Here is a 26,782-nt window from a genome sequence, read left to right as displayed (position 1 = left end):
TCCTGGGACTATTTACCATGGGTCAGTTTAAACATGGGAAGTCTTGACCTGAGTTAAGTGGTTAGCACAGGGATAAGACAACATAGTGCCCTCCAGATATAGGACTCATATCAGCCCCATCCAGCATGGCTAAAGGTTATGGATGATGGGCATTGGAGTCCAAAATCATCTAGAGAGCATCACTTGAGCTATCCCTGCAGCACATTGGAGCACCAAGTCTGCATCTCTAAAGCAGTTGGTTCAAATCCCTGCAACAGGGTGAGCTCCCATTGCTCAGCCCCTGCTCCTGCCAACCTAGCAGTTCGAAAACACGTCAAAGTGCAAGTAGATAAATAGGTACTGCTCTGGCGGGAAGGTAAACAGCATTTCTGTGTGCTGCTCTGGTTTGCCAGAAGCGGCTTAGTCATGCTGGCCACATGACCCGGAAGCTGTCTGCGGACAAACGCCGGCTCCCTTGGCCAGTAAAGCGAGATGAGCGACACAACCCCAGAGTCGTCTGCGACTGGACTTAACTGTCAGGGGTCCCTTTACCTTTTTTAAAGAGTTTGCATGTTTTGAAAAAATAAAGTGCTAGATTAACATATGCATAGAAATGTACTTGCCTGGTTTTCTTTCATTTTGAAAAGCGGCAGAATCCACCTGAAGCACCTGGGAAATAACAAGACTGACAGCCACACTAGTATTTGATTTGCTGGTTTATATATGGATGTAAAGGAGATCAGCAGGATACTGTGGTCCCACTGTTAAGGCAAGCTCCCTGGTTGGTGACTGGGACTGGGCCTTCTACGTAATAGCGCCTTGGCATATTTTCACCCCTGTCCACAACCAAACATTTTAAGAGGAACTGATTTGTGGTTGTTCAGCATTCCTCTATTCAGCATTTGTTTCATCTCAAGATATTCATGCCTGAACATAAATACAGTTTGTTCTACACTTGCCTAGTGTAATGGGTCTGCACTTTGCCTATTCTGTATTTTGAGCCAGCATTTCTTCCAAAGTATATTTGACTGTTTCGCTCCTTTTGTAGGCATACTTTGATAGCTGGAGGGCAGGACTGTAACTTTCTCCAGTCTCACGTTAGCCGAAGTCATGTGTGCATTCCTGGGACAAATAGTTCTTCTACTTATCATTATGCATATACCAAACAGTACTTTCACATTAAATTTGTGTTCAGCATATTTAAGATTTTATTATTTTTAAAATAGTGTACTATACAGAAAAATACTCCAGACATATTTTTTCACCACTTGTGGCATAATTGTTCATGAACAATTATGCTGGAATATTACGATGGCAGCGATCCAATACTCAACCTTATACAATTGAACTTCATATGTTAATAAATATATTGATCTCCAAAAGCAAATGTAATACCAGGAGCACTTACAGCATTTTAATTGTCAAAAAGTTATTTCAATTACAGTGTAGTTCCCTAAAATAGCATTTCTACTTACCTGATAAGATTTAGATTTTCTATAAAGCAACTTGTTCCAACATGTTCACAATCCAGCTATTTGATCTCCTACAAATGTATACAATTTTACACTTTTACAGTTGATTTGCAATTGCAAACAAGTAGATTTTACAGTGTTCTGCTACAATAATCCACAGTGGGGCTACTGCAAGTTTATATTTGGAGCCACGATTCTACCTACAGATATTAATATTAGGATGTAACTACTATGTTCATCTTATTTGAGAATCAAAGTCACATAATACTTAGGCCTCACTCCAGTGTGCTGTGGATGCAGGGCCCAAAGAAGGATCCCAGGAATGCATAGCGGAAGACCGGTCTTCTCTCTTCCCCCCACAAGTGTGCCAGGCCTTTACAAGGAGTGGGAATCTTGTGCGTACCTTGCAACCTCCTCCACCTCAATCAAGGAAAGTGAGGTTGGGGTGGACAGGGACGTATTATGTGTGCATGCAGGTCTCTTTCTCCTGAAACCACTCCATATGGAAGAGGGTCAAAACTGGGCTCTTACATCCTTATGACAATCCCTCCCAACTACTACATCCACAGTGGCCTGGGTTGAGCAGATGATCTACTTTATGTTTAAATGAGTATGCACTGTCAAAGCACAGTTTAAATATGTTATAATTTAAATGGCTTGCTCTAAAGCTGCAACTTCCCACTGACGTGGATAGCAAACTCACATTTACTAGTGCTGGACTCCACCTTAAATCTAATGCATAGGCAATAGGCTGGCTAATTAGGACATGCTCTTTAAACATTTGAATATCAAATTATATATACACATATGCACAACTTAAAGAGCATCTCAATAAAAAAGCATTAATCTATTTTACAGTCTTTTGCTTGAAAAAATAATCTTCGTATACGTTTCCAAATCGCACAAAATCATTAACATCTTGCAAAATGTAAATTTCTCAGCAAGAATATGATGGAAATAGGTTTAAATATTATACTTCTAGAAATCTACTTGAAGTCGTAATTTGGAAAATTCATGTTTCTGGTGCCAAAATGCATCAATGGCATTCAAGAAACCCAAACTAACATTTGCAGACAGTATGCTACAATGTTCTGTAACAGACCCAATTTGGCATTTTACACCATTAAGGCATGCTAGTAACATGGAAAAGTTAACAGTACAATGTAAACTGAGGAATAATCAAATTCATAATTTAAGTAGTAGTAGATGAACCAGGCATGAAGATGGCAGGCTACATAGTCTTTAAATTAAAAAAATGCATCTTTCAAATATTGCTAAGAACAGATAAAAAATTGCAATTAAAAAAACAAGTTGCAATTTATTGCAAATTATTATAGGTCACTTAAAAGAAGTGATTTAAACAAGAATCAATGCAACCCACCACCCAGAAAACTGGGACTGAGGCAGTAGCAAATTTGAAAATATACATAAGGCATGATAAAACAGTAAATTGGCAATAAGTTCTAAAAATATAATTTTCTTGCCAACTAAATCTCCACTCTGGCCTGGTTATTTTGTGCTGTGCATAAGCTGCCAACCTTTCCCCAGTTTCAGTCTGAATTGTTATCTTGTCCCCTGGGAACACATCTTTCAATCCATCATTCATTTGCATTAAAGGAAATATATACAATTTCAACACATTTCAGTTCTCTTCATGGCGGGCCACCAACTTCATACTGACTGACAATTACTGCAGCACTTCTGCAATTCTTTGTCACTGGATTGCCTCAACATAGTTTGCAGGATAGAGTCCAACTTGTCCATTGTCCAAGCGGCCTTTGCACCAACCTTGCTCATCTTCATCTTCTATTTTAGTTAGCTCTTCCCCTGTGAGGAGAGAAAGTAATTTCAGAACCCAAAAAATAGCTACTCCCCGGGAGTGTTTGAGGGAAATGGGTCTTCCCATTGCAGTTACAGTACTGCCTCTTCGCCCCCAATAAGCATCAGAGCATTAGAAATCTGGGTTTTATTTCATTGCTCCTCCCATACCTTCAGAAACAGAAATAATAAAAGCATCAATTGAAGCATCATGTTAACTGGATAAAAAAACACACTAGATACCATTTATTATTATTTATTGAATTTATATACTGCCCTATACCTGCAGGTCTCAGGGAATCAGGGATATCAGGGAAATTGATTGCTACCAGTTCTGAGTGCAGGACCAGCTAGACAGACACAGCTGTGTAATGTCAATGTGTGTATAAGATAATGGTCCTGGGGGGTTGCGGAGGGTTTTGATTTTTTAGGCAAATATTTTTAGGGAAATGTTTCTGGACAGGCCTGGGATAAGAAGGTTGCAGAGCAGATTTAAATCCCCTAGGGGGGAAAAGAGGGAAATGTTTATGATCATTCAAATGAGTGGGGAGTAGAACTAGGCATTGAGAATTCAGCGGCACATGACTGAAATTCAGAGATGCCAACGCACTGCAGACTAAAATGCACATGCCAAAGACATTTGAGATAAACCCACGAATGCTGGACTGTTCCAAGCCAAGACCAGCCATCTAGAGTGCTTGGCGTTTGAGTAGACCATCGATACAGTGGTCGTAACACTTATCTCTGGTAAAAACTCTACAAGGAGAACAGCAGAGGGCATACTGGAGGTGCTGGGACACAGTACATCTAAGAGGATATGGAGTCTGTGGAGGAATCACCTTTTGTTTAAGTGTATTTGCCGAGGCAAAGTTTGGTTTGTGAACAGGATTGGTAAAAAGGAACCCCAGTGACTGCTATTGGAACCCGACCCTTGTTCGGAAATGATCTAGACCTGGGCGTGAGCAAGTTTACTGATGATACCAAATTGTTCAAAGCAAGCTCCAAAAGGAGCTCTCCAAACTGGGTGAATGGACAGTAGAATAGCAAATGTAATTAAATGTAAACAAGTAGAAAGTGATGTCCATTGGGGCAAAAATTCCTAATACTGTATCACATATACAGTCATGGGGTACAAACTGGCAGTGACTGACCAGGAACAGGAAGTTCTATTAAGATTTTGGCCCTGTGTGCCACAGCCGTTAAAAAGGTGAAAGGGATTGAAAGCAAAATTGGCAATATCATAATGCTGTTATACAAATATATGGTGCAAATGCACTTTGACTACTGGCATTAATCTGATAAAGGATACTGAAAAGAGTTCAGAAATGGGCAACCAAAATGATCAAAGGGCTGGAAAGCGAAAAAACATTTGGGAGCTTTGTTTTATTAGGGAAAGGACAAGTAATGAAGGACATGATAGAGGTATATCAAATTATGTATGGGGTGGAGAAAGTTTTCTTTCTCTTTCTTATACTACTAGAACTTGCGGTCATTCCATGCAGCAGAATGGTGGGAGATTCAAGACAGACCAAAATGGAATACTTCTTCACACCACAAAAACTAGGGGATTAGGTTCCACAAATTGTAGTGTTTTCCGCAACTTGGATGGGTTTAAGTTGATGATCAGACCAATTCATGAGGGTTAAGGTTACCAAGGCCAACGTTGTACCTTCCCTGTCAGAGGCAATATCCTAAGTGGAGAGGGAGGCTGCATTCCAGTCCTGCTTGCAGGCTTTCCTTAGGCATCTGGTTGGCCACTGTGAGAACAGAATGCTGGACTGGATGGGTCCTTGGTCTGATCCTGCAGCCAGGTTCTTACGGTCTCAGAGATGCTTGTGGCTGGCATTGACTCCTATGTACCTGTGAGGGACAGGGGATATCGCGAAGTCCCTCCCCTCCTGAGTTCAAGCCCGTCCCCGAGCAAAGGGGAAAGCAGGGAGAGTTCCGATTCCAGTGGGGAAGCAGGAAGTCGTGTCCGAGGCTCAGGCAAGGTAGAGGAGCCAGGGTCCCAGGTGGGACAGGAAGGGGCAAGTAAGGGGGGAAGACCCATCCCCCCAACTCCAGAATTACGCAGGAAGAGGAGGGGCAAGAGGATGGGTCTGCCAAAGCTTTTGTGTTGGAGAAAGACGCGCCAAAAGCCATTAGGAGGTTCTGAAACCGACTGACAACATCGCTCCGTGTAAATAGCAATGACTTGAGCACTGTAAATACGCAGCACCAATAAAAGAATAAAATGCAGAGCTGCGTAGCGTCGTTACTCTGAAGTAGTCCACTCCGGCCACTGTGACAGCAACCTCCTAATCATTTTTGGGCTACTTTGGAGTTGCCGGGATGAGCGTGTCAGAGGCGGAGAAGTGGCGGCAGATCGCTGAGCAAGCCCAGCTAGAACTGCAACAGCTGTCGCTGCAGGCGCAGGGAGAATTGAAGGCAGCTAAAGAGGAGACTAAGAAGGTCCAGGACGACCGGCTACAACTTGCGGAACAGGTGAGAGAGCTCCAGGAAAAAGAGCAGCATTTAAGGGCGGTGGCGGTAGACCTCCAAAACAAGCTGGATGCAGAGAAAAACAAGGCGGGAGGGGCACCCCAAGTCCAAGTGCTGCCAGGAAGGAGAGCCGGGACCCTAGTAAGCAAGTTCAATGGAGACCCGAAGGAGTTTCAGGGCTTTGAGACTGAGATTGTGTATGCTCTTGAGCTGCACCACGATGAGTTCCCTGATGATGAGCACAGAGTAGCGTTTATTGTGGAGCACCTTACAGGGGCGGCCAGGGAGTGGCTAAGACCGTTAATTGCAACAAGGAATCCTTGCATGAAGAATGTCAAACTATTTCTAGAAGGTTTGAAAACGATGTATTCGTCCGATAGTCATATGGACCAGACTAAGGAGGAACTTCATAATTTACGCCAAGGAAATATGACAGTTCGCGCGTATTGGGCGAAATTCACCATGCTGGTGCACAGATTGGGGTGGGATCTGGAGTCTGCCCCAATGCAAGCGGCGTTTTACTTGGGGTTGCATGAGGAGGTGAAGGATGAGCTCTCGAGAGGTCCAAAGCCCAGTAATATGGATCAACTGAGCAAAGCGGCTCTGGCGGTGGGGGTGAGGCAGGAATCCAGATGGAGCGACAAGCAAGCAACGCGCGCAAAGCGGGCTTGGTTCCCACGGTCGCAGGAGAAGCCACTCCCTCAACAACCCTTTCAAGCCACGCCTGGGGCCAGTCAGGACCAGGAACCCATGCAGATTGATAGCGCGCGCGCGCGGGCTTTTCAAACCCCAGCGGCGCCAAGACGCAAGGAGGGAAGGGGTGGGAATTGCTTTCTCTGCAACTCCCCCCAGCATCTCGTCAGAGACTGCCCACATCGCAGGGAGTGGCAAGGAAAGGCGGGAACGGTTGTGCCCTCCCCCACTGACGCAGCACCACAGCAGGGAAACGGGAAAGCCTGGCTGCAGGAGACAAGGGGCGGCAGCCAGGCACAGTCAGCAGACAACAGCCCCAGCCCACCCACCCGCACAGAGAGGAGCAGAGCCAGCCCACCCCTCCCAGAGCAGGAGTGGTTCTAGAAGTGACGCTCACGCTCCCAAATGGCTATCCATTGACGGTCCTCGCCCTAATTGACAGTGGTGCCTCAGCCAACTTCTTCTCGAGAAACTTTGCAGAAGAGCACCAGATCCAGCTTCTGCAGCTGGATTTTCCTCTGCACGTGGCAACCATTGACGGCAGAGAGCTGCTGGGAGGGGCCATCACTCATCAAACCCCCCCCATGAGAATGACGGTTGGAAGGCACTCAGAGACACTGGCATTCAACGTCACCACCATCTCAGACCCCCCAATCGTTTTGGGCATGAGCTGGCTGGCGCGCCACGACCCCTCCATAAGTTGGCATCAGAGATGCATCACTTTTGGATCGGACTTTTGCCTGGAACATTGCATGCAGCACCAACCAGGGGAGGGGCCTCCGATAGCCACGGTGGCCACCATGCACGTCAAAGGGGGTGAGGCGATACCCAAACCATACTGGGACCTGCAGGAGGTCTTCAGTGAAGCGGAGTCCGACCACCTGCCCCCACACAGGCCTTTTGACTGCCAGATCAACCTGGTGCCTGGGGCAACTATACCCCCAGCCAAGCTGTACGCCATGTCAGACCAGGAACTGGAGGATCTGCGCGCTTTTATCGACAAGAACCTCAAGCGGGGGTTCATCAGAGAAAGCAAGGCAGCAGGGGGCAGCCCGGTCTTCTGGGTGGACAAGAAAGACACGCAACAGCGCCGTCTTGTGGTGGATTTTAGACGGCTGAATTCGGTGACAGAGCCAGTGGCTTTCCCCATGCCCAGAGTGGATGATCTCCTGACAGCGGCACGCAGAGGCAAGATTTTCACCAAGCTAGACCTGAGGGGGGCGTACAACTTGATCAGGATCCGGGAAGGCGATGAGTGGAAAACCACGATGTTCACGCCTCTGGGCTCTTTTGAATATCTGGTGATGCCCTTCGGGTTGCAAGGGGGCTCAGCATGCTTCCAGGCCTTCATGCACCACGTCCTGGGGTCCCTACTCTTCAGGAAATGCTTGGTCTTTCTGGATGACATCCTTATTTACTCCAACGACCCAGTGCAGCACGTGAAGGACGTCAGGGAGGTGTTACAGCGCCTGAAGGAGAACCACCTGTATGTGAAGCTGGAGAAGTGCAAGTTTCACACCAAGGAGGTGGACTTCCTGGGCTACAAGCTGTCAGACAAGGGGCTGGCAATGGACAAGGACAAGGTGCAGACCATCCTGGACTGGCACAGCCCCAGGACGCGCAAAGATGCCCAACGCCTACTAGGCTTTGCCAACTTCTACAGGAAGTTCATCAAGAACTTCTCTCGAGTTACGGCTCCCATCACTGACTGCCTGAGAGGCAAGCAGAAGTTCAGGTGGACACCAGAGGCGCAAGCAGCGTTCGAAAGCCTCAAGAGGGTGTTCGCCTCAGACCAGAACCTGTTCCACGTGGTTCAGGACGCGCCCCTACGCATTGAAACAGATGCTTCTGATAAGGCTGTGGGCGCCATTTTGTTGCAACTGGACGCCAACAGAGAGTGGAGACCCTGTGCCTTCTTCTCCAGGAAGTTGACCCAGCCCGAGCGAAACTACACAGTTTTTGATCGGGAACTTCTTGCGATCCACGCGGCGTTCCAGCACTGGAGACACTTCCTGGTGGGCGCCAAGCACCCCATCCAGGTGTGCACAGACCACAAGAACCTGGAGTTCTGGAGAACTGCCAGGGTGCTCAACCAGCGGCAGATACGGTGGGCGGAGTTCTTCTCGAACTTCAACTTCTCCATACACTACATCCCAGGAGAGCAGAATGTCAGGGCGGATGCCCTCTCCCGCAAGCCAGAGTACATGGAGGAGGAGGCGCCACCAGCCCCAAGGCACATTTTCCCCCCGTCGGCATGGTCCTGCGGAGCAGCAGTGGTGAGCGAGGCAGAACTCACAGCACTGACGGCAGCGGATGAATTTGCCAACCGCATCTTCAGAGAACTGAGAGGGGGGAGGGAGCAGGCAAAAGACTTTGCAGAACGCAGAGGGCTGCTTTTCTACAAGGGTGCGCTGTACCTACCCACCACCCAGCTTCGACGTACGGTCCTCAAGCAGATGCACGACAACCCTACAGCGGGGCATTTTGGAAGGGACAAGACCACTCACCTAGTCATGAGACACTTCTGGTGGCCAGGGGTGAGGGAAGATGTTCGAGACTATGTAAGGGGCTGTACCACCTGCCAGCGGGCGAAGGTGGTCAGAGCAGCGCCACCAGGGTTGCTGGAGCCCTTAGCCACACCACACAGGCCGTGGGAAGTGGTGTCCATGGACTTCATCACAGATCTGCCTTCGTCCAGGGGTAAGACTGCAGTGTTGGTGGTGGTGGACCTCATGTCCAAAATGTGTCACTTTATACCGTGTGCCAGGGCAGTCTCGGCAGAAGAGACAGCCAAACTGTTTGTTGATCACATTTTCAGACTGCATGGATTACCTTTAAGGGTTATTTCGGATCGTGGCCGCCAATTTGTTTCCAGGTTCTGGCGGCGGCTCATGAACCTCCTGCAGGTGGAGGTCAGCTTGTCGACGGCTAGACACCCGCAGACCAACGGACAAGCGGAGAGGGTCAACGCCATTCTGCAGCAGTACCTGAGATGCTACGTCAGCCAGCGGCAAACGGACTGGGTGGATCGCTTGCCACTAGCAGAATTTGCCTACAACAATGCAGTGCACGTCTCCACAGGGGTGTCGCCCTTTAAGGCCAATTACGGGCGCGACCTCAGATCTTTCCCAGAGAGGGAGAGGGAGGAGGAGGAGGAGGGCCCACAGGCTGAGGATTGGGCAGAGGAACTGGAGACGGTGCACCAGCAGCTCAGAGAACACTTGGAGAGGGCCAAGGAAGCGTACAAAAAGGGGGCAGATCGCCACAGGCGACAAGGGGAGGTCATCAGGGTGGGGGACAAGGTGTGGTTGTCCTCGGAGGGCCTTCCCACCAGAGGGAGGTGCAAAAAGCTGGCACCCAAATGGCTGGGCCCCTTCACGGTCACGCAACAGGTCAACCCGGTGGCATACAGGCTGGCACTGCCAGAGGACATGAGGGTGCATCCAGTGTTTCATAGATCGCTGCTGTCGCCGTACAGGGAAAGCAGCAGGCTCAGAGACAGCGAACAAACCCCCGAGGGAGGGGGGGAGAGGGAAAGCAGGGAGCAACTCAATGAGGCCACGGCCATCCTGGATTCAAGGTGGGGGGTGGGGGGCCTGGAGTACCTCATGGCATGGGAGGATGCTCCACCGTCCCAGAATGAATGGGTTCCCGCCACTCAGATACAGGAGGAATTCTTGGTGGAAGAATTTCACGCCCTCTTTCCCCACAGACCCAAGCCCTGGCACATGGAAAGGGAGGGGGAGGAGGAGGAGGCACGGGAGAACAGCTCACCATGGCGCTGGGAAGCGGAGTTTGAGGAACCAGAGGATGAGGTATGGGTGTCGCCAAGATCCACCCAGTCAGAGGAAGGAGCAGATTGGCAAAACATTTTTACCCCCACCAGCTCTGACGCCACGGACTTTTTGGGATTCCCGTCCTCCCAGGCGGAAGGGGGGGGCTCGCAGGACTGGGGGGAGGTGTTCACACCAACGGGCTCGGAGAGCACCGAGTTTTTAGGCTTCCAGTCGTCACCGACACATGGGGGGGGCCTGGGGAGGGGTGAAGGAGAGCTTGGGAGGGGGGTGGATGTGAGGGACAGGGGATATCGCGAAGTCCCTCCCCTCCTGAGTTCAAGCCCGTCCCCGAGCAAAGGGGAAAGCAGGGAGAGTTCCGATTCCAGTGGGGAAGCAGGAAGTCGTGTCCGAGGCTCAGGCAAGGTAGAGGAGCCAGGGTCCCAGGTGGGACAGGAAGGGGCAAGTAAGGGGGGAAGACCCATCCCCCCAACTCCAGAATTACGCAGGAAGAGGAGGGGCAAGAGGATGGGTCTGCCAAAGCTTTTGTGTTGGAGAAAGACGCGCCAAAAGCCATTAGGAGGTTCTGAAACCGACTGACAACATCGCTCCGTGTAAATAGCAATGACTTGAGCACTGTAAATACGCAGCACCAATAAAAGAATAAAATGCAGAGCTGCGTAGCGTCGTTACTCTGAAGTAGTCCACTCCGGCCACTGTGACAGTACCATTGCAATTTGCCATTTTGTTTCGGGCAGCAAAATGTTTTGGGCCAATCCTGCCTTGCAACATTTTATGGCAGAAAAAAAAGGTAAAGGGTATTTACCAGTCTTGAAACTGAGTTCATCAAGCTCTTGACCCTCATAGTCATACAATGCCCGTACTCTAACTTCCATTGCAGGGGAAGTATCCTCATCAAATGGATTTGTTTCTGGTGGAGCATCGTTCAATGAAAAAGGGTTGTTGGTCTCCTCATCGGACCAGTCTGCAGAGTAACTTTGGTTTTTCTCCGAGCTGCTAACACTAAACACACGAAAAAAATTCTGTTAGCTTCCCTGACAGAAGTAGCTTGGCAGGGGGTGGGATATCTAGAATCATCAGCGCTGCGCCACCAGGGGCACCTGCTTCGCAATGCTGTGCTTTGCCCATTTTCACATAACAGTAAGAGTGAACATAGAGGTTATTTACCACCAAGAGAAACATCAAGGACAACATATTCATTTGAGGGGGGGGGGACATTAAACTGTGAGAAAGGGGAGGGGGGAACACCTAGTGAGCACAGCCAGTAGCAAAGATCCAGCAGTAGTTTCAAAGCACATGACCACAGTTAACGTTTGTGGAACCAGTGAAGGAAAACCAACCAGAAAACAAAAGAGTGACAGAGCATTGGGAGGTTAGTCGGGTTTGCAACAAAATAACCGTTCAACAAGGACTTCATGCATTGTGCAACATAATGCTTTTGTAGAAACCCGGAGTTGGAAACCCTGGATAGGAAAAGTGTAAGTATAAAAAACAGTTTGAGAACCGTCTTTCACCAACTTTTTGATTTTATTGTCCTCCTTTTCACTGACAGTACTTCCAGTATCCTCTTCATCTTCAAAGGGATTGTAACTTGACTGAACTGACTGCACTGTGTCACTCGGAACACTAACACTGCTATTTGGGAGAAAAAAATCATGAAGGTGACCCTACCATTTCACGAGTCAATATACATGCAATTATTAACAGAGCCATGCACATCCTTCTCTTTGGGTGACTTACCTTTCCAACACTTACTTAAAACGAAAACACACCTTCCCTTCTGCCAAAGCCATTCCCAACTTATTTCGCTACAGACACACTTAAGATTCAGTGTCACAAGTGTCTGACCTGCCACTACAGAAGCCAGCCTAGAATCCCAGTTTCAAGCTGGTTTCTGAGCAAATAATGCTTAGCAATAAGAATGGATCCATTGATCCATTGATTCACATCAAATTATAGTTAGCGCTAGCCAGGCAAGTACTGTATGGAGTGCACAAAGTGGGCCGTGCACTCCAAATCAGTCTTGATAGCAAGGACTCTAAAAAGTACAGCAATTAATGCCGTTTTAAAGGTTACAGTGTATGTTTACATTCTGAAGTCACTTATCAATCAGACAAGCCAGACAGGACGGCTGTAACATACCCTAATGTTATTTTGGGGGTGAGATGGATAGACCAAAGTTAAGGGATGTGGGAATTATGTAGAAGTTAAATATGTTCCCAGAGTTTATTTCTCACAGCAGAACTAAGAATAAAACATAATAAAACAAAGTAAAACTTGTTAAGAGTCATATGCTTATTAGAGTATGATATTCACACACAATGGGATTTTCTATAATATATGACCATTCCCTGATTTATGGTGCAGCACAGGGCAGCCTGTAAATGAGTTGCTGAATTGGGAGTGAATGTCCAAGTCCTCCACTGTTCATCCTCATTATTGATAAAGTTCAGTCCCCCTGCCCTGCCCTCTCATTTTGAACTGCTGGAGAAATATGTACCTTATAATTCATAACAGAGCCAACACTTCCTGTACTGTACATACTGGGTGCACGAGTGTCTGACTCATAATGCCGCAAACAACAACTGGTAATGATCATAGTTCATTCAATATGTTTTACTCCAACGTAATTTATTTATTAAAGTAATATGCAACCCTTCCTTCCAAAGGAGCCCAGTCTCAACCAGTCTCTATGACACACCCACATGGGTATCTTTAGGGTGTTACTGGAGCAATAGCAGCAGCAGCACCTCCCTTACGGATAGTATCCAGAATCCATGTTTGCCTGGTATCCCCACACAGGCAGTCAGGTGAGGACAGCAAAGCATCTATTTTAACAGGTCCTTAGTATGACCATGCTAGAGGTGGCTAAACCTTTGGCCTACAATTTTTTATCTGCTCCCTCAAATATTTCAGTCCTGTGCCCCCTTCTCTAACTTGTGGTAAATAATTGGTTCACCGTTCTCATCAATATTATGGATCTGGAAGTAGAAGCATTCCTTAATTATTGGCAAACGAATGTATCTGAGGACAACACCTAATCAATGACTGCTTACTTTTTAGGATAGAGAAAAATATTATTCCTTTATGGAAGGTGGGGGGAATCTTTCAAACACTCTATGTTGCTGATCATCCCTAGGAATTGGTCACGCTTGCTGCTGAGCCAAGTGTTTCTTCTCCTGCTCTATGGCTCAGCTGAGCACAGTCTGCATTTGAGCGGGACCAAAACTGACAGTGTCCATCGTTTTCGGGGCGGAGGAATCTCAGGCCGAGGGCCCTTAGGTGACATTCTGGGCTCTTTTATCTTGCTCTCTCCCCATTTCACATCCCTCACCACCAGCTCAGCTCTGTGCCTCCTTGAGAGCTTTTGCCTGGCCGGAATGTGCCCTTGAAATGTGCTAAACCCTCTGGGTGGAGAGCTTTGTTTGCAGAAACCTAATGTGTAACTGCAACATAGCCTAGAGTGCCACATGCCCACCCCCACCCCATGAAGACTGCTTATGAAGAAACACAACCCTTGAGCTAATGAAAAGATTCACTACTCCTTATCTATTACCTCAGCTGGTCAAACTTTAACTATAAAAATCCCAGAACAACAAATCCCAGAAACAGATGCTACCTTTCTTTAAAGCTTGTGTTATACACCTAGTTCTAAACAATTTCATAAGTGAATGACCAACACCTAATTTCTCATAGCAAGTCTTCTGTATAGGCACTAAAGAGACTATAGAAGGGGTGGGGGACTTGTTTCAACACCAGTGCTCAGTTTCTTCGTGGACTACCTTCCAGGGCCCACAGGCAATGCATGTAATGCTCACCTTTGAACAGTAGGTTACATTCCAGCCATACCAGAGTAAAGGTTTCCACATTCACCTTGTCCATCCAGGCAAGCTAGAAGCATCAATGGTCTTCAATGACACACGTCAGCCAGGCAAAAACATCCAGGTTGGGCACAAAGCAGAGCTAGCAAGGGATGTGACTAGGGGAGCATCCTGAGGGCCAGAGGGGCCCCAGGCCTGAGGTTCTCTATCCCTGGATTACAGCTTTGTAAACCATATGCATTAAGATACTAGGATCTCCAATTAAACAGACCTGTAGTTAGGAAGCATAGAAGGAGGACCCAGCTTTTGAGCCTGGGAATGTGTTTTGTCAGGGCATACAACTTCCTGCTAGATACTGCTCTGACTCAATATAAAACTTACCTCCATCTGTTTTCAACAAGGCCAAATGTTGAATCTATTTGTTGCAAGTCTGTTCTTTTCCACAGATTACTACTTATTTGCCTTATTCTGGAATCTAACAAAGAAATTCAAGACTCCACTGTTTAGGTTGGTTGACAAACTGACTGCCAAAACAAGTCCTATTTATTTACTTAGATTTTAAATGAATGTATCCCTACTACTCTACAGTTCTGATGGGACATTATTTCCAACCCAGCTTTGGCAAGAGACTGAGACGAGGGTTCTGGCTCTCTTACCCACATTTCAAACAAACCAGAAAAGGCATGTTTTCCAGAATGTGGTGACTCCCTGGCTCTGAGAAGTTAGATATATTTTCAAGATATCAACCTTCCGGAGTCAAGAAAAATCCCATATTCAAACTACTGCAACATCTCCCAGTTCAGTCAGTCATTCACTTCTTCCCATAGTAAGGGGGCCCAGGAATAAGCATGTCAACTCAAGCCCACTCCCAATCGCTTCTTATGGGGAAATATGTCTGAATGGAGCCTAGACTAATTTTCCAAAACTACGTATTTCCAGTATAATCCAAAATACAGCCATTTGATACTTTGCAATTAGTGCTAAAAGATAATGGGGCTCATGATCATGTACCTGCTGTTTTTGTTCTGCTGTGGAACTGGTTCTGTCTGGTTAATACCAGTCAGAGTTACCCCATCTGCAGCTTTCTTCTTCTCTCTTCTACTAAGAGTGCGATTCAGATCAGCTGACCAGTCCTAGAAAATGTAAGTGAGAAAAGGTGTTTTGCATCAGCAGGAAAGTGGATTTGATAAAAGCAAATCAAAATTTGAAACTGAAATACTGGCAGGGTAGATACCTTGATCATAATTCAAATTCAAATTATTTCTTAAATCCTTGGATGAAATTAAAATTCCTTAATTGAAAATTGTTTCTAAGTAGCAAGGGAAATTACGTACACCATACACAGCAAGTAACCATTCACAAAAAAGCTGAAAATTGTACAAATAGCTCATGTCATTTGACATGTTTTCATGACCATTTAGGCAGCCTGAGTTATAGAATTAGCTGTAAGTAAATATGAAAAAAAAAACTTACTTCCTCCTTGTTGCATGAAAATAAACAAACAGTATTTGTTAGGACAGCATTTATTTTAAGCATTTTAAAGCCTGACATTCATTTAAAAAAGAAGCTTCCAGCTTAAGAGTTTAAAGCAAAAAATTTACCGTAAATGCAAACAAATTAAAACAGTAGAACAGATGGGAAAACAAGCTATAACATCACATCTATAACATGTAATTTCCATTTTGGATAGTGCTTCACAATTGCATACCCAACACAGAATATGTACAGAACATATATTAGTATAATTTGCAACACAGTTCTCCGAGTGTTTACTCAGAAGTAGGCCTGATTGAATTCTATGAAGTTTACTCAGGGTAAGTGTGCAAAAGATTGAAGCCTTAAGTTTAAATCCATATTCCAGCTTTATTCCACCAAGAAGAAAAAGAATATTAGAAATACTGAAGAGTATTTTATCAGTCCAGCTGATTTTAAATAATGTTTTAAACATTGGTTTATTTTTTGTAACCCGCCCTGGGGCCTTAGGGCAAAGGGTGGGTAATAAATTATAATAATTTCAAAATGGAATTTCTAAAATGCAATTGTGGTTGAGTCCAGGTAAGATAAACCCATAGTTCTCTTGCCAGAAATGTAAATATCTGCAACTACATAACCTTCCTACAACAGGTTTTTTTTTAAAAAAAACAACAACAACAGTATAAAGCAATGTTAAATTGTCATTTGCATAGTATCTAGCTCACAATGAAGAAACATGATCAAGGCAGCAATAATTTGCTAACATTAGCCTGATAGTCCATGGCAGCACTTTTACATGCTTGTTTTCACATAGGGTCTTCGGTAAAAAGATCTGGTTTAGCTTACTATTACATATGCTGTAATGCATTTGTATTGGAAGCCATTTAAAAAGGACACAGATTTCACACCTCTTTAAAACAAAACAACAACATGAGGATAATATTTAATTTATTTCATTCATAGTGTATTTTTCCAAATAAGAACGTGAGCCAAACATGATCAAGATTCCGAGGGAGAATCTCTCAACTAGCTAAGTCACAACCAGAGCAATAAAACTGCTGGTTAATTCTGAATACAGAAACGTTACCACAGGGGTTGCCTTCTGCCCACCAGTCCCTCCTATGGTACCTGGCAAATGTCCAGTAATTATTATTTCAAAATTAGTCTGCTATTCTTACTCAGTTCCTCTTTGCACTAGCATAGCCTCTTGTACACTGAACATGCCTCCTTCAACATACCCACATTTCTCTGGATGACAGCCACCCTCCTTCCATCCATTCAGAAGAGAGGAGAGTCACAAAGAGCTTCCCTCCGTGAGAGTGTGGAAGCCATGGCAGATGTAGGTGCCTTTTACCCCACTAAGGGGGGCATGCCGGCACCATTTTCTGGTCTAACCAGGAAAAGGCTGCAATAGAAGATCAAGTCCTTACCTCAAACTGGGGCCAGTTCATTGACATGCCTGGACCATGATTAGCTCTAAACCACCTCAGATCTTCAACAGTATCTGCTGCTTTGATGTTCTGCTCCAATTCACGATAGATATTTTTATAGCTGTTAAGGAATACATGCTGATTTAAAGTTGCAATGAGCAAATCAGAAAGGTTCCAACTATACAATGTTTTGCCTAGGTATTCTTATATAACGTCTGCATGAAGTTCAGTACAATACAGACATGTAGTAGATAGAAAAAGGAGTAAGATCTTTTTAATCAGATCTATAAACAGCTGATAAATATTTTCATACCGTTTTTTTAACAAAAATATTAGCCTCTTATATGCAGTTAAACATATTCATCATCAGCTAAAAGAGAGATAACTTTGTTGCTTCAACCCACATTAGTCAATCTGGATGGAAAACACAAACCAGATCAACTGTAAAATTAGTGCAAACTTTATTGTGAGAGTATTTCCCAAGGGCAAGGTGAATTCTGTTATTAGATCTGCACATCTACTAGGCATTTCACTGTAGCACCAACAGACTTACTATATGGTATTACTACTTAAATACGAACTAGCAGAGAGAAACATTTGACAAATGTTTAACACACAGGATGGTTGTTGTTTTTACTAACAAGGGGAATGGGTCAGTGCTTGCACTACTGCAAGCACGCTTCAGTGATAAAACTGAGTCTAGCAACATATCTGCATCCATTTTAGCCTGATAACTGAGGGGGAGAAAAATCCTAAAAACATGAAGTTTACTTTATAGTTTAATCAAGTAATAATAAGCAAAATAAAATAAAATCTGGTGCATGTGTTTTAGCTGTTAAACATATTTTCTAGAGGAGTATAAGCAGTTGATGAATAATATTTGGGGGGGGGAAACACTTTGAAGCTGGGTGTGAGCAAGGGCATCTTTCAGTGACCAATTGTATTTAGAAGTATTTAAGAGTTTAATTTCTTTACCTACCTGTCTCTGGGGATAGGATAGGTTGTATATAACACTATCATACAATTGGTTTTTCCTCACTGGAAAGATTAGTGTGTTAAAAGCTATATGGAATTATTCCATTTTGCAGCCAGTACTTCACCACTAACAATTGTGAAGACAGAAAGAGGCTGACAGCAGGAAGAGTTGGATGTTTTTCTAGAGAAAATACCCTCTACCCTAGGCATAGGCAAACTCAGCCCTCCATATGTTTTGGGACTACAATTCCCATCATCCCTGACTACTGGTCCTGTTGGCTAGGGATGATGGGAGTTGTAGTCCCAAAACATCTGGAGGGCCGAGTTTGCTTATGCCTGCTCTACCCTCCCATTATCATAAACTCACTCAAGTTGATCTTTACAACCCTCTAACTGATTAATCTATTAAAGCCTATATAACATTGCCCTGCTTAATTTTTAAAATTATTTTAATTACTTTATTAAAGGTACTTTAATAAAATACTCTATCTATCTATATCTCCCACACAGGGGACTCACCTTTGGGTTGTATTTGTTTAAAACCAATCTTAATATTCTATAAATAAACTGCTGTAACTCATTCTTGGACCTTGTAGTGAAGGGTGGGGTAATAAACAAACAAACAAACAAACCATTCTTTTGGGAATGTTATGAGGATAAAGTTTGGGGTGGACCATTATCATAATGTTATAAAGCATATGCATTTAATAGTATTTATAATTATTATATTTATGTTTTATTATTTATTTATTCCTTAATAAGCCTGTTAGTATTGTTAACTAAATTAAATCCCATTTATTAATATTTACCATTCTGTTCCTAGCTTGTCAACATCATGTTTTCTTATTGTTACTTTCTACTTAATAAACAAACAAGCAGTTTCAAAAAGTGCTAACAAAACTGTGGTGGGAGACCTCTTTTTGGAAGCAGCATACCTCCTTCTCTTTCACAAAGGAGGGTTACACTCATGACGCTGCATGCTTCCTAAGAAGACTTTTTTTTTCTTACTGAATCTTCAAATTTATGCAGATTTAACCAAATCAACTAAGATCTCTTAAAGCAAAACACTCAGAGAAACATCACTGGTAGCTTTTTAAATGAAAATCACAACAAGGTTAGTGTCTTCTCATAATCTTCTTCAGAAGTCAGTAAATTCAACAGAAAAATGTTTGAATATAGGTTATGTCACCCCAATTCTATATTCTTTAAATAGTAAACTATGCTAGCATAATTTACTGTTAAATTATTTCACATGAAGACAACTTTTGTATCCAACGGCTTTCATCTTACACATTTACCCTGGAACAGTAGACAAGTCAAGATGTTTCTGAACTTCCAACAACACTTCTCGGAAGAAACGGATTCGTCTTTCCTCAAACTGCTGACACTGCTCAAAAACCTGCTCCATATTTTCCATATACTGAGGTGTTGCATTGTCCAGGTCTTTCAGAGCCTTTTCATACTTTTCTTTCGTCTTAAAGACAAACAAACAAAAAAATCCAAATCAGATAAGCTAATTGGGGAAATAGGTCTGAACAAGCTGGCTATGGCACAGGCAAGACTAACCTTGCTGCACTGGATTGCTCACAGATGAGCTAAACTAAGGTTAGGTCTACAGGTGGATGCCACTAAGATATCCTGGCTCAAGTTTGGCAAACTGTCTCCCATTAGCACAGTTCTAGTTGGGTGTTGACTGCCTCACTTCAGTCTCCGGCTGTGTGATAAAGCATAGTTTATCGTCATGTATTATTATTAATACATGACCCAGGGACCCAGGTGGCGCTGTGGGTTAAACCACTGAGCCTAGGGCTTGCTGATCAGAAGGTCAGCGGTTCGAATCCCTGTGACGGGGTGAGCTCCCGTTGCTTGGTCCCAGATCCTGCCAACCTAGCAGTTCGAAAGCACGTCAAAATGCAAGTAGATAGATAGGAACCGCTACAGCAGGAAGGTAAACGGCGTTTCCGTGTGCTGCTCTGGTTTGCCAGAAGCGGCTTTTTCATGCTGGCCACATGACCTGAAAGTTGTACGCCGGCTCCCTTGGCCAATAACGCGAGATGAGCGCCGCAACCCCAGAGTCGGTCACGACTGGACTTAATGGTCAGGGGTCCCTTTACCTTTACCTATTATTATTATTATTAAAAAATTGAATATGTATAGCCCTTAATCCTGTGGAATAAATTAGCCTCATATAACCAACATGCTAAACTCTACTTAATGCATGGAGGGGTTAAGACCATAGAGGAAGCAGTCGTCCCAGGCTTAGCTAGGAAAGACACCCTCACCTTGGAGGAAGGACTACCAAACTCTTCGGTCTTCCACTTTCTATCATCTTTCTCTTTCCACCATGTGAACCGACCATCTTTGTGCTTCAATGTCTTTTCTTGCTGCTCTTTTCTTTGCAGAGTTTTTAAGTAAGCCAGGTTTAACTTACCAAATGTGGTCTTTTTCTATGCTAATGGAAGTGGGTAACTTTGGAAGTAACTTAGAAGGGGGAATTTTAAAGGTCTAACAGACTATCTATTTCCATGCTTTCCTCTGTTGCATTTTCTAGGATTTCAAATTTCTGCTGGGGCTCTCTCACCAAAGAATTGTTGGAGCACTCTCAGAGGTGCAATACATAGTTCACACACACACACACACACACACACACACACACACACACACACACACACAATGCTACTGGCATATCTAGAATACAACAGGAAAAGAAGAACACTTCATATAATTGAACAGCAAAGAGAGAGTGAAAATGTGCACATGTACACTCCAAATACCCTAATTTGAATAGAATAAGGATACTAATAATATGAGACAGAAGATGACAATTTTTTACCCTTGTGCTGGGGTCACTTATATTTACTAATCTACAGAGTAGTATTTCCATTTTTCCACCCTGGAAGAAATGCTTGTAAAGTCCTGTGTTCAGAGTAACACACAGTTTACCTTAAGCACATCCTGTTTACTTTTATCAACTTTGTCCTGCAGTTTCTTCAGTTGTTCTGGATTCAGGGCTGGGTCAGCTTTGCTATTAGTCTCTCTGGATACGGCCAACTTTTCTTCCTTGCAGGCTACATGATATGCTTTCTTAGCAGCTTCGACCTAAGTGACATGTTTCAACAATTATTTCATCTTTGTACAGCATCACTATAAGCACCCACCATAGATTAGAAAGTTTGAGGGAAAATATTGTTGTAGGACTCAAGGAAGTATCAAAATATATTTAGATAGCCTGATCATTATATTGCTGAAAAGTACAGTGATTGTTTAATAAAGGAGCAAAATTGAGGCACCAATAAATACCGTTTCACACATTACAAATGTGAAGTGGTCCTTGTGTAGTTAACACAGCCCTGTTACTGGTCCTACCCCATCATGAGGTATGCCACTGGCTCTGCCCCTGGACACCCAAAAGTTAGTATATATGTTTGCAGGGGGGAAGCATATGTGTGAGCAGCTACCCTGCAAGCACATAAACACTGCAGAATTGTTTGCTCATACAAGACGGAAATGAGACTTCAGTGGCTACTTCCAATCTACAGATACAACGAAAACTTGTAGTCAAGGACTTAAGCGCGTTTGGCTCTCTGTGGCTTTGAGACCAGAGGGAAATGAGCATTGGCCGCAATTTTCTTAGAGAGGGAGAAAAATAGCAGTGGAGCCAACTGCAACATTACTTCATTACTGACTTTCACTCTCACCAGGAGGAAAGAAGATATTCTTGAGGAAGGCAAAGGGCCCTGCTGCATTCTCCAATCAAGAAACAGCACACTATGGGCAGGGGGGGGTGTGAAAGAAGAGGGAGAACTGGATGCAAGGATGTCCTTCTGCAACATTCAGTTCTTACTAGAAAGAGATCAACAGTCTTCAGTTTGGGGTCAGTCCAGCCTACTGTGTCTCTCTGCTTCAAAGACCAGAAAGCAAGGAGGGGACATGATCAGCAGTGGAGTGGGCTCCCTCAGGTGACAGACTCCGTCACTGGAGGTTTTTAAGCACAGGTTGAATGGTCATTGTCCTGGATGCTTTAGCTGAGATTCCTGCATTGCAGGAGGTTGGACTAGATGTCCCTTGGGGTCCCTTCCAACACTTTAATTCTATGATTCTATGTGAAAGCACCCAATGCAGCATGGATACAAGAGCACGGAGAGGAGGAATAGTGGACAAAGTTGCAAGGAACATCCTGCACATAACAATCACTTACCTCTTTTAGCTTTTTGGCCCATGGTTTCTGAGCTTTCCTAAATCCATCTTCAGCTTCTTTGGTTTCCTTAAATCCACCCATTATTTGCTTGTGAAATGCCTCCTTCTGCCAGTTCTTTATCTTTTCGAAGTCTTCATTCATTAGGGCACTTTTTACTTCTATGTGTAGTTCACTCACCTTTTCAGCCTCAGACATAAATGCATGCCAAGCCTTTTCAACGGTACCATACTGTGGCCCTGAACACAAAGATTGAAAAAAGAAGAAGCAAACGAAGTTATTTTTCTCACACTATCCTGAGTTTTTAAGGGAGGACTATAGCAGGCTTCCTCAACCTCAGCCCTCCAGATGTTTTGAGAATACAATTCCCATCATCCCTGACCACTGGTCCCGCTAGCTAGGGATCATGGGAGTTGTAGACCAAAAACATCTGGAGGGCCGAGATTGAGGAAGCCTGGACTATAGTGACTACATTCACTTCACAATAAAGCAATTAATGGTTTACTGTGAACATACAGAGGCCTGACAACACCTAGTCTGTATATTGTGGTTCCCCAGAATAAGCCAGGGGGTCCTTAACACACCATCTGAGACCATGCAGAGACTGAAATGCAGGAGGGTGGTCAATGCCTTCTAGATCACCCACCAACATTTCAGTAACGTAGGCTACGTCAGTTCTTTTAATCAGGATCAAACCCTATATGACAAATCCTATAACACCAACCTGGCATTAAGCAGCAACACCATAAGACTGGTCAGATAAACTTCAATACTCTTTAATTATCGATCCGTACCCAAAAAAAGAATCAGGGAACCCTTTCTCCCACATACCTAATGGTCTGCTAAATAAAAATAAGCATAAAAAATGCAAGCCAAGATGATAAAAGCTCGTAACACTGTGAGAAGCTTGCTATAAATTCGAGAACAATAGCCTCTAAGATAATGGGCTAGAGTTATAAGCAGATGATAGATACAAATATGCATTCCAAAAACAGTTTCCCCAAACATCAAGTTATTTACGGTATTTCCATGTGATCTGTATCTGTCTGAGGGCAGTAGCTGGCCCTTTGATCCAAGGATATAACACAGGCATCCCCAAACTGCGGCCCTCCAGATGTTTTGGCCTACAACTCCCATGATCCCTAGCTAAGAGAACCAGTGGTCAGGGATTATGGGAATTGTAGTCCAAAACATCTGGAGGGCCAAAGTTTGGGGATGCCTGATATAACAGGTATATTTTTAAGTAGGCTACCCATTATGATTGAACTTGCATTCAGTTTATTTTTCCCCTCTAAAACCTTCTTAGAAATCAACTCCAGGACCTATATTTGTGTTTTTCATAGCTTGTTGGGTTCCATTATTTTGCCTTTTTAAAACAGAGGGCTAATTTAATTAAGGATAGCTAGACTTAAGTAAATTACGTACCAAATCACTTGTGTTTTAAAAAAAGATGGATGGATTTTGAAATCTGGACAAACAGCTACTCACTGACATTTTGGGAAAAAGGATGGTATCCAGGGTTACTGTACATTTTTCAGTGCTTCCTAGTAACACGTTAAGATCTCCAAAGTAATAAAGTGGACTTGCACTGACATCAATACAGAAAACATAAACATGCAAAATAGACAAAAGTTCCCTTTACCCTTTTCTACAAGTTGTCTCCACCTTTTCGCCCATTCAGTGAGCTGCTGTGCATAGCCCTTTTCTATCCTTGCACGCTCATGAATGCAGTTCATAAGATCACTGCAAAGTCTATGACCATCATCAATGCGTTTCACTGTCCGCTTATAGTTTCCAACCTAAAAAGAGAGACAGAAACATTTATATAAACACACCTACTGCAACAAATTCAACCTCTTATTTAAAATGGAAACCAATTGTTTTTCTGTTCCTAGAAATGTGACAATCATTATTAGGTTAAATACAAAAATGAAATGGGCAGGTGTGGAGGACTCCCTGGTCCTGAATGGGGTAACTGTCCCCCTGAAGGACCAGGTGTGCAGCCTGGGAGTCATTTTGGACTCACAGCTGTCCATGGAGGCACAGGTTAATTCTGTATACAGGGCAGCTGTTTATCAGCTCCATCTGGTACGCAGGCTGAGACCCTACCTGCCCACGAACTGTCTCGCCAGAGTGGTGCATGCTCTAGTTATCTCTTGCTTGGACTACAGCAATGCGCTCTACGTGGGGCTACCTTTGAAGGTGACCCGGAAACTACAACTAATCCAGAATGCGGCAGCTAGACTGGTGACTGGGAGCACCCGCCGAGACCACATAACACCGGTCTTGAAAGACCTACATTGGCTCCCAGTACGTTTCCGAGCACATTTCAAAGTGTTGGTGCTGACCTTTAAAGCCCTAAACGGCCTCGGTCCAGTATACCTGAAGGAGCATCTCCACCTCCATCGTTCTGCCCGGACACGGAGGTCCAGGGCCGAGGGCCTTCTGGCGGTTCCCTCGCTGCGAGAAGCCAAGTTACAGGGAACCAGGGAGAGGGCCTTCTTGTTAGTGGCACCTGCCCTGTGGAACGCCCTCCCACCAGATGTCAAAGAGAAAAACAACTACCAGACTTTTAGAGGACATCTGAAGGCAGCCCTGTTTAAGGAAGCTTTTAATGTTTTAATAAATTATTGTATTTTAATACTTCTGTTGGAAGCCGCCCAGAGTGGCTGGGGAAACCCAGCCAGATGGGCGGGGTATAAATAATGAATTATTTATTATTATTATTATTATTATTATTATTATTATTATTATTATTTATTATTATTATTATTACCCTGTCCTGAATAAAGGTTGGTCCACTGTCCTTTCCTCATGCAAGAGCACAGGCATCAGCTCCAAGGGTATATGGGGTGGGCAGCAGAACTGTGAGGACTGATCGGGGAGTGAGAGTACTGCTTGTTTCTAACTCTGCCAGTCACCTAGGAGCCAAACAGGACTACTTTGGGGGAGGTTATTGCAGCTTCCTGAGAGCCTCCAGCATGCTGCACCACTTCCCCAGAGTCCACCCGGTCAACCAGTTCATTGTAGCTACCAAATGACAAAACTCTGGGGAGATCACAGCTTCATTCTGCGAGATTTGAAAGCCACGGCAACAACCCCCTTAGGGTCTCTCACCCCATCCAATTACTTCCCCACCCACCCGCCATGCAGACCTGCCTCTAAAGCCACAGAAAAGGGTAAAAACTGCCCTTAGGCACGCTGCTATGGTTCGGCTTAGTGTGTCGTCCAAACCCGGGCTTGTGGCTTAACATAGCACAGCAGCAAAATGACTGTAGGAGCAAACGTGCACATTTGCTAGTTTGCACTAAGACATGGTTTGACATAGTGTTCCTTGCAAAGAAATTCATACAGTTGGCAACCCTCAAAGGGGAAGGAAAGTGAAGCTTAAGACTATCACTGCTACTAAAAGGTATTCTGAGCCCTTGCAGTTTCTGCATTCGCAATGCCACGTAGAATAGGAGAGAAGCAGCCACGAATCACAGGAGACGCCCTACAGGAGTGAAATTTGAAGTCCTCTTAGCGTACAAATACATCTGCCAAATATTCTCACTTACAAATGAAGCTGTTGTCTTGCGAACCTCAAGACAGACACTATATCCTTGTTGTGCATTCCCTTCTGGCAAAACACCTGCAAGTATTTCCACTTAATATGGAGAACATCATAAGTGACGTTTGCAACTGGCACAGCTTATACGGAACAGTATCACCTGATGCTTTCAGAAGGGGAAACCCTTTTGTAAACAATCTGCTTTTAGCACTATCCTCACGCACACAGCAGTCAAATCCCTAATGCTATTTACTCTGTATCTACTAAATCTTATATTGTATTGCTAAGATTCACTGGTGACCTGTGGCATCTTTATGTAAGCCACATTTAAGTGGAAAGTGCAATGGAAGCTGCCTATATAAACCGTGAAGGTGGTTACTGGATTGAACTTCAACTGCAGGCAGGGTTTCATGGGAACTTCACAGGAAATTAACTTGTATGGCCTTGGAGTGGGGGGGGGGGAGGAAGAAGATAATTAAATATTGTAGCCAAACTACCGTACTTTCCCGTGTGTAACACGCCCCCATGTATAAGACGCTCCCTATTTGGGGGGGACTAAATTTAAAGCAGGGATGTCCAACCGACAGGTCGACCCCTGGTTGTCAGAAGTCAATCGCAGACTCATTTTCGTCCGTGGGTGAAAAGGAGCATTCAGCCCCACCCCCTCCCTCTTTCCTTTATCCGCGCACGATTTCAAGAGGGGTAGATCACTGCCAGTTTTTCATTCTGTGAGTAGATCACTGTCCCTGATTTAAAAAGGGGGGGGGAGATGGCAGAGAGTTGTCAAGCTTTTTGGGGGGAGATTGCCCAAAGTTGTTGAGGTTTTTTGGGGGGAGGATTGACAAGAGTTCTTTTTTTGCCGGGGGGGGGGATGCCCAGTTGCTAATTGAGGGGGATGATGCCGAAAATCACTCACCCAACTGAAATGCTAACAATCGCAAGCAACGGCAGGCAATCCAAAACAGCCCTCTACACATCCGCAAATAACCGCAAAAACCCACCCAATTGACAAAGCAGCCCTTGCAGCAGACACCATTCACTCACCCAATCGCAAGATCCTGCTCACAGCTGCAACCAATCACCCGTCCCCCCTCTGCACTA

At 44.5% G+C, this 26,782-nt stretch overlaps 1 protein-coding gene across 12 annotated transcripts in view; it reads right to left on the bottom strand.

Moving 5' to 3' along the window:
• Positions 1-1,163: 1,163 nt before the first annotated feature.
• The window catches only part of PACSIN2 (protein kinase C and casein kinase substrate in neurons 2), a 47,101-nt gene continuing 21,482 nt past the window's right edge, over positions 1,164-26,782 (bottom strand). For 3 of the 12 annotated variants that reach the window (XM_035137711.3, XM_035137706.3, XM_060275145.2), the window contains exons 3-11: positions 23,774-23,930; positions 22,135-22,370; positions 20,880-21,035; positions 19,235-19,410; positions 16,962-17,082; positions 15,070-15,191; positions 11,756-11,872; positions 11,043-11,239; positions 1,164-3,278 (exon numbers count right to left, since the gene is read on the bottom strand). In XM_035137711.3, the coding sequence (XP_034993602.2) occupies positions 3,166-3,278; positions 11,043-11,239; positions 11,756-11,872; positions 15,070-15,191; positions 16,962-17,082; positions 19,235-19,410; positions 20,880-21,035; positions 22,135-22,370; positions 23,774-23,930 (1,395 nt within the window). In that variant the 3' untranslated portion in view covers positions 1,164-3,165. Of the gene's footprint in view, positions 3,279-4,062; positions 5,130-10,944; positions 11,240-11,755; positions 11,873-15,069; positions 15,192-16,961; positions 17,083-19,234; positions 19,411-20,879; positions 21,036-22,134; positions 22,371-23,773; positions 23,931-26,782 lie in introns of those variants that run through there. The other 9 variants (XM_088669432.1, XM_088669431.1, XM_088669433.1 and 6 more) reach the window with 5 other exon arrangements.

This window comes from Zootoca vivipara, chromosome 5 (assembly GCF_965207765.1).
Source record: "Zootoca vivipara chromosome 5, rZooViv2.hap1.1, whole genome shotgun sequence".
Lineage (NCBI taxonomy): Eukaryota > Metazoa > Chordata > Lepidosauria > Squamata > Lacertidae > Zootoca > Zootoca vivipara.
Note: the sequence above shows the minus strand (reverse complement) of the source record. Positions and strands in the feature narration are given on the sequence as shown.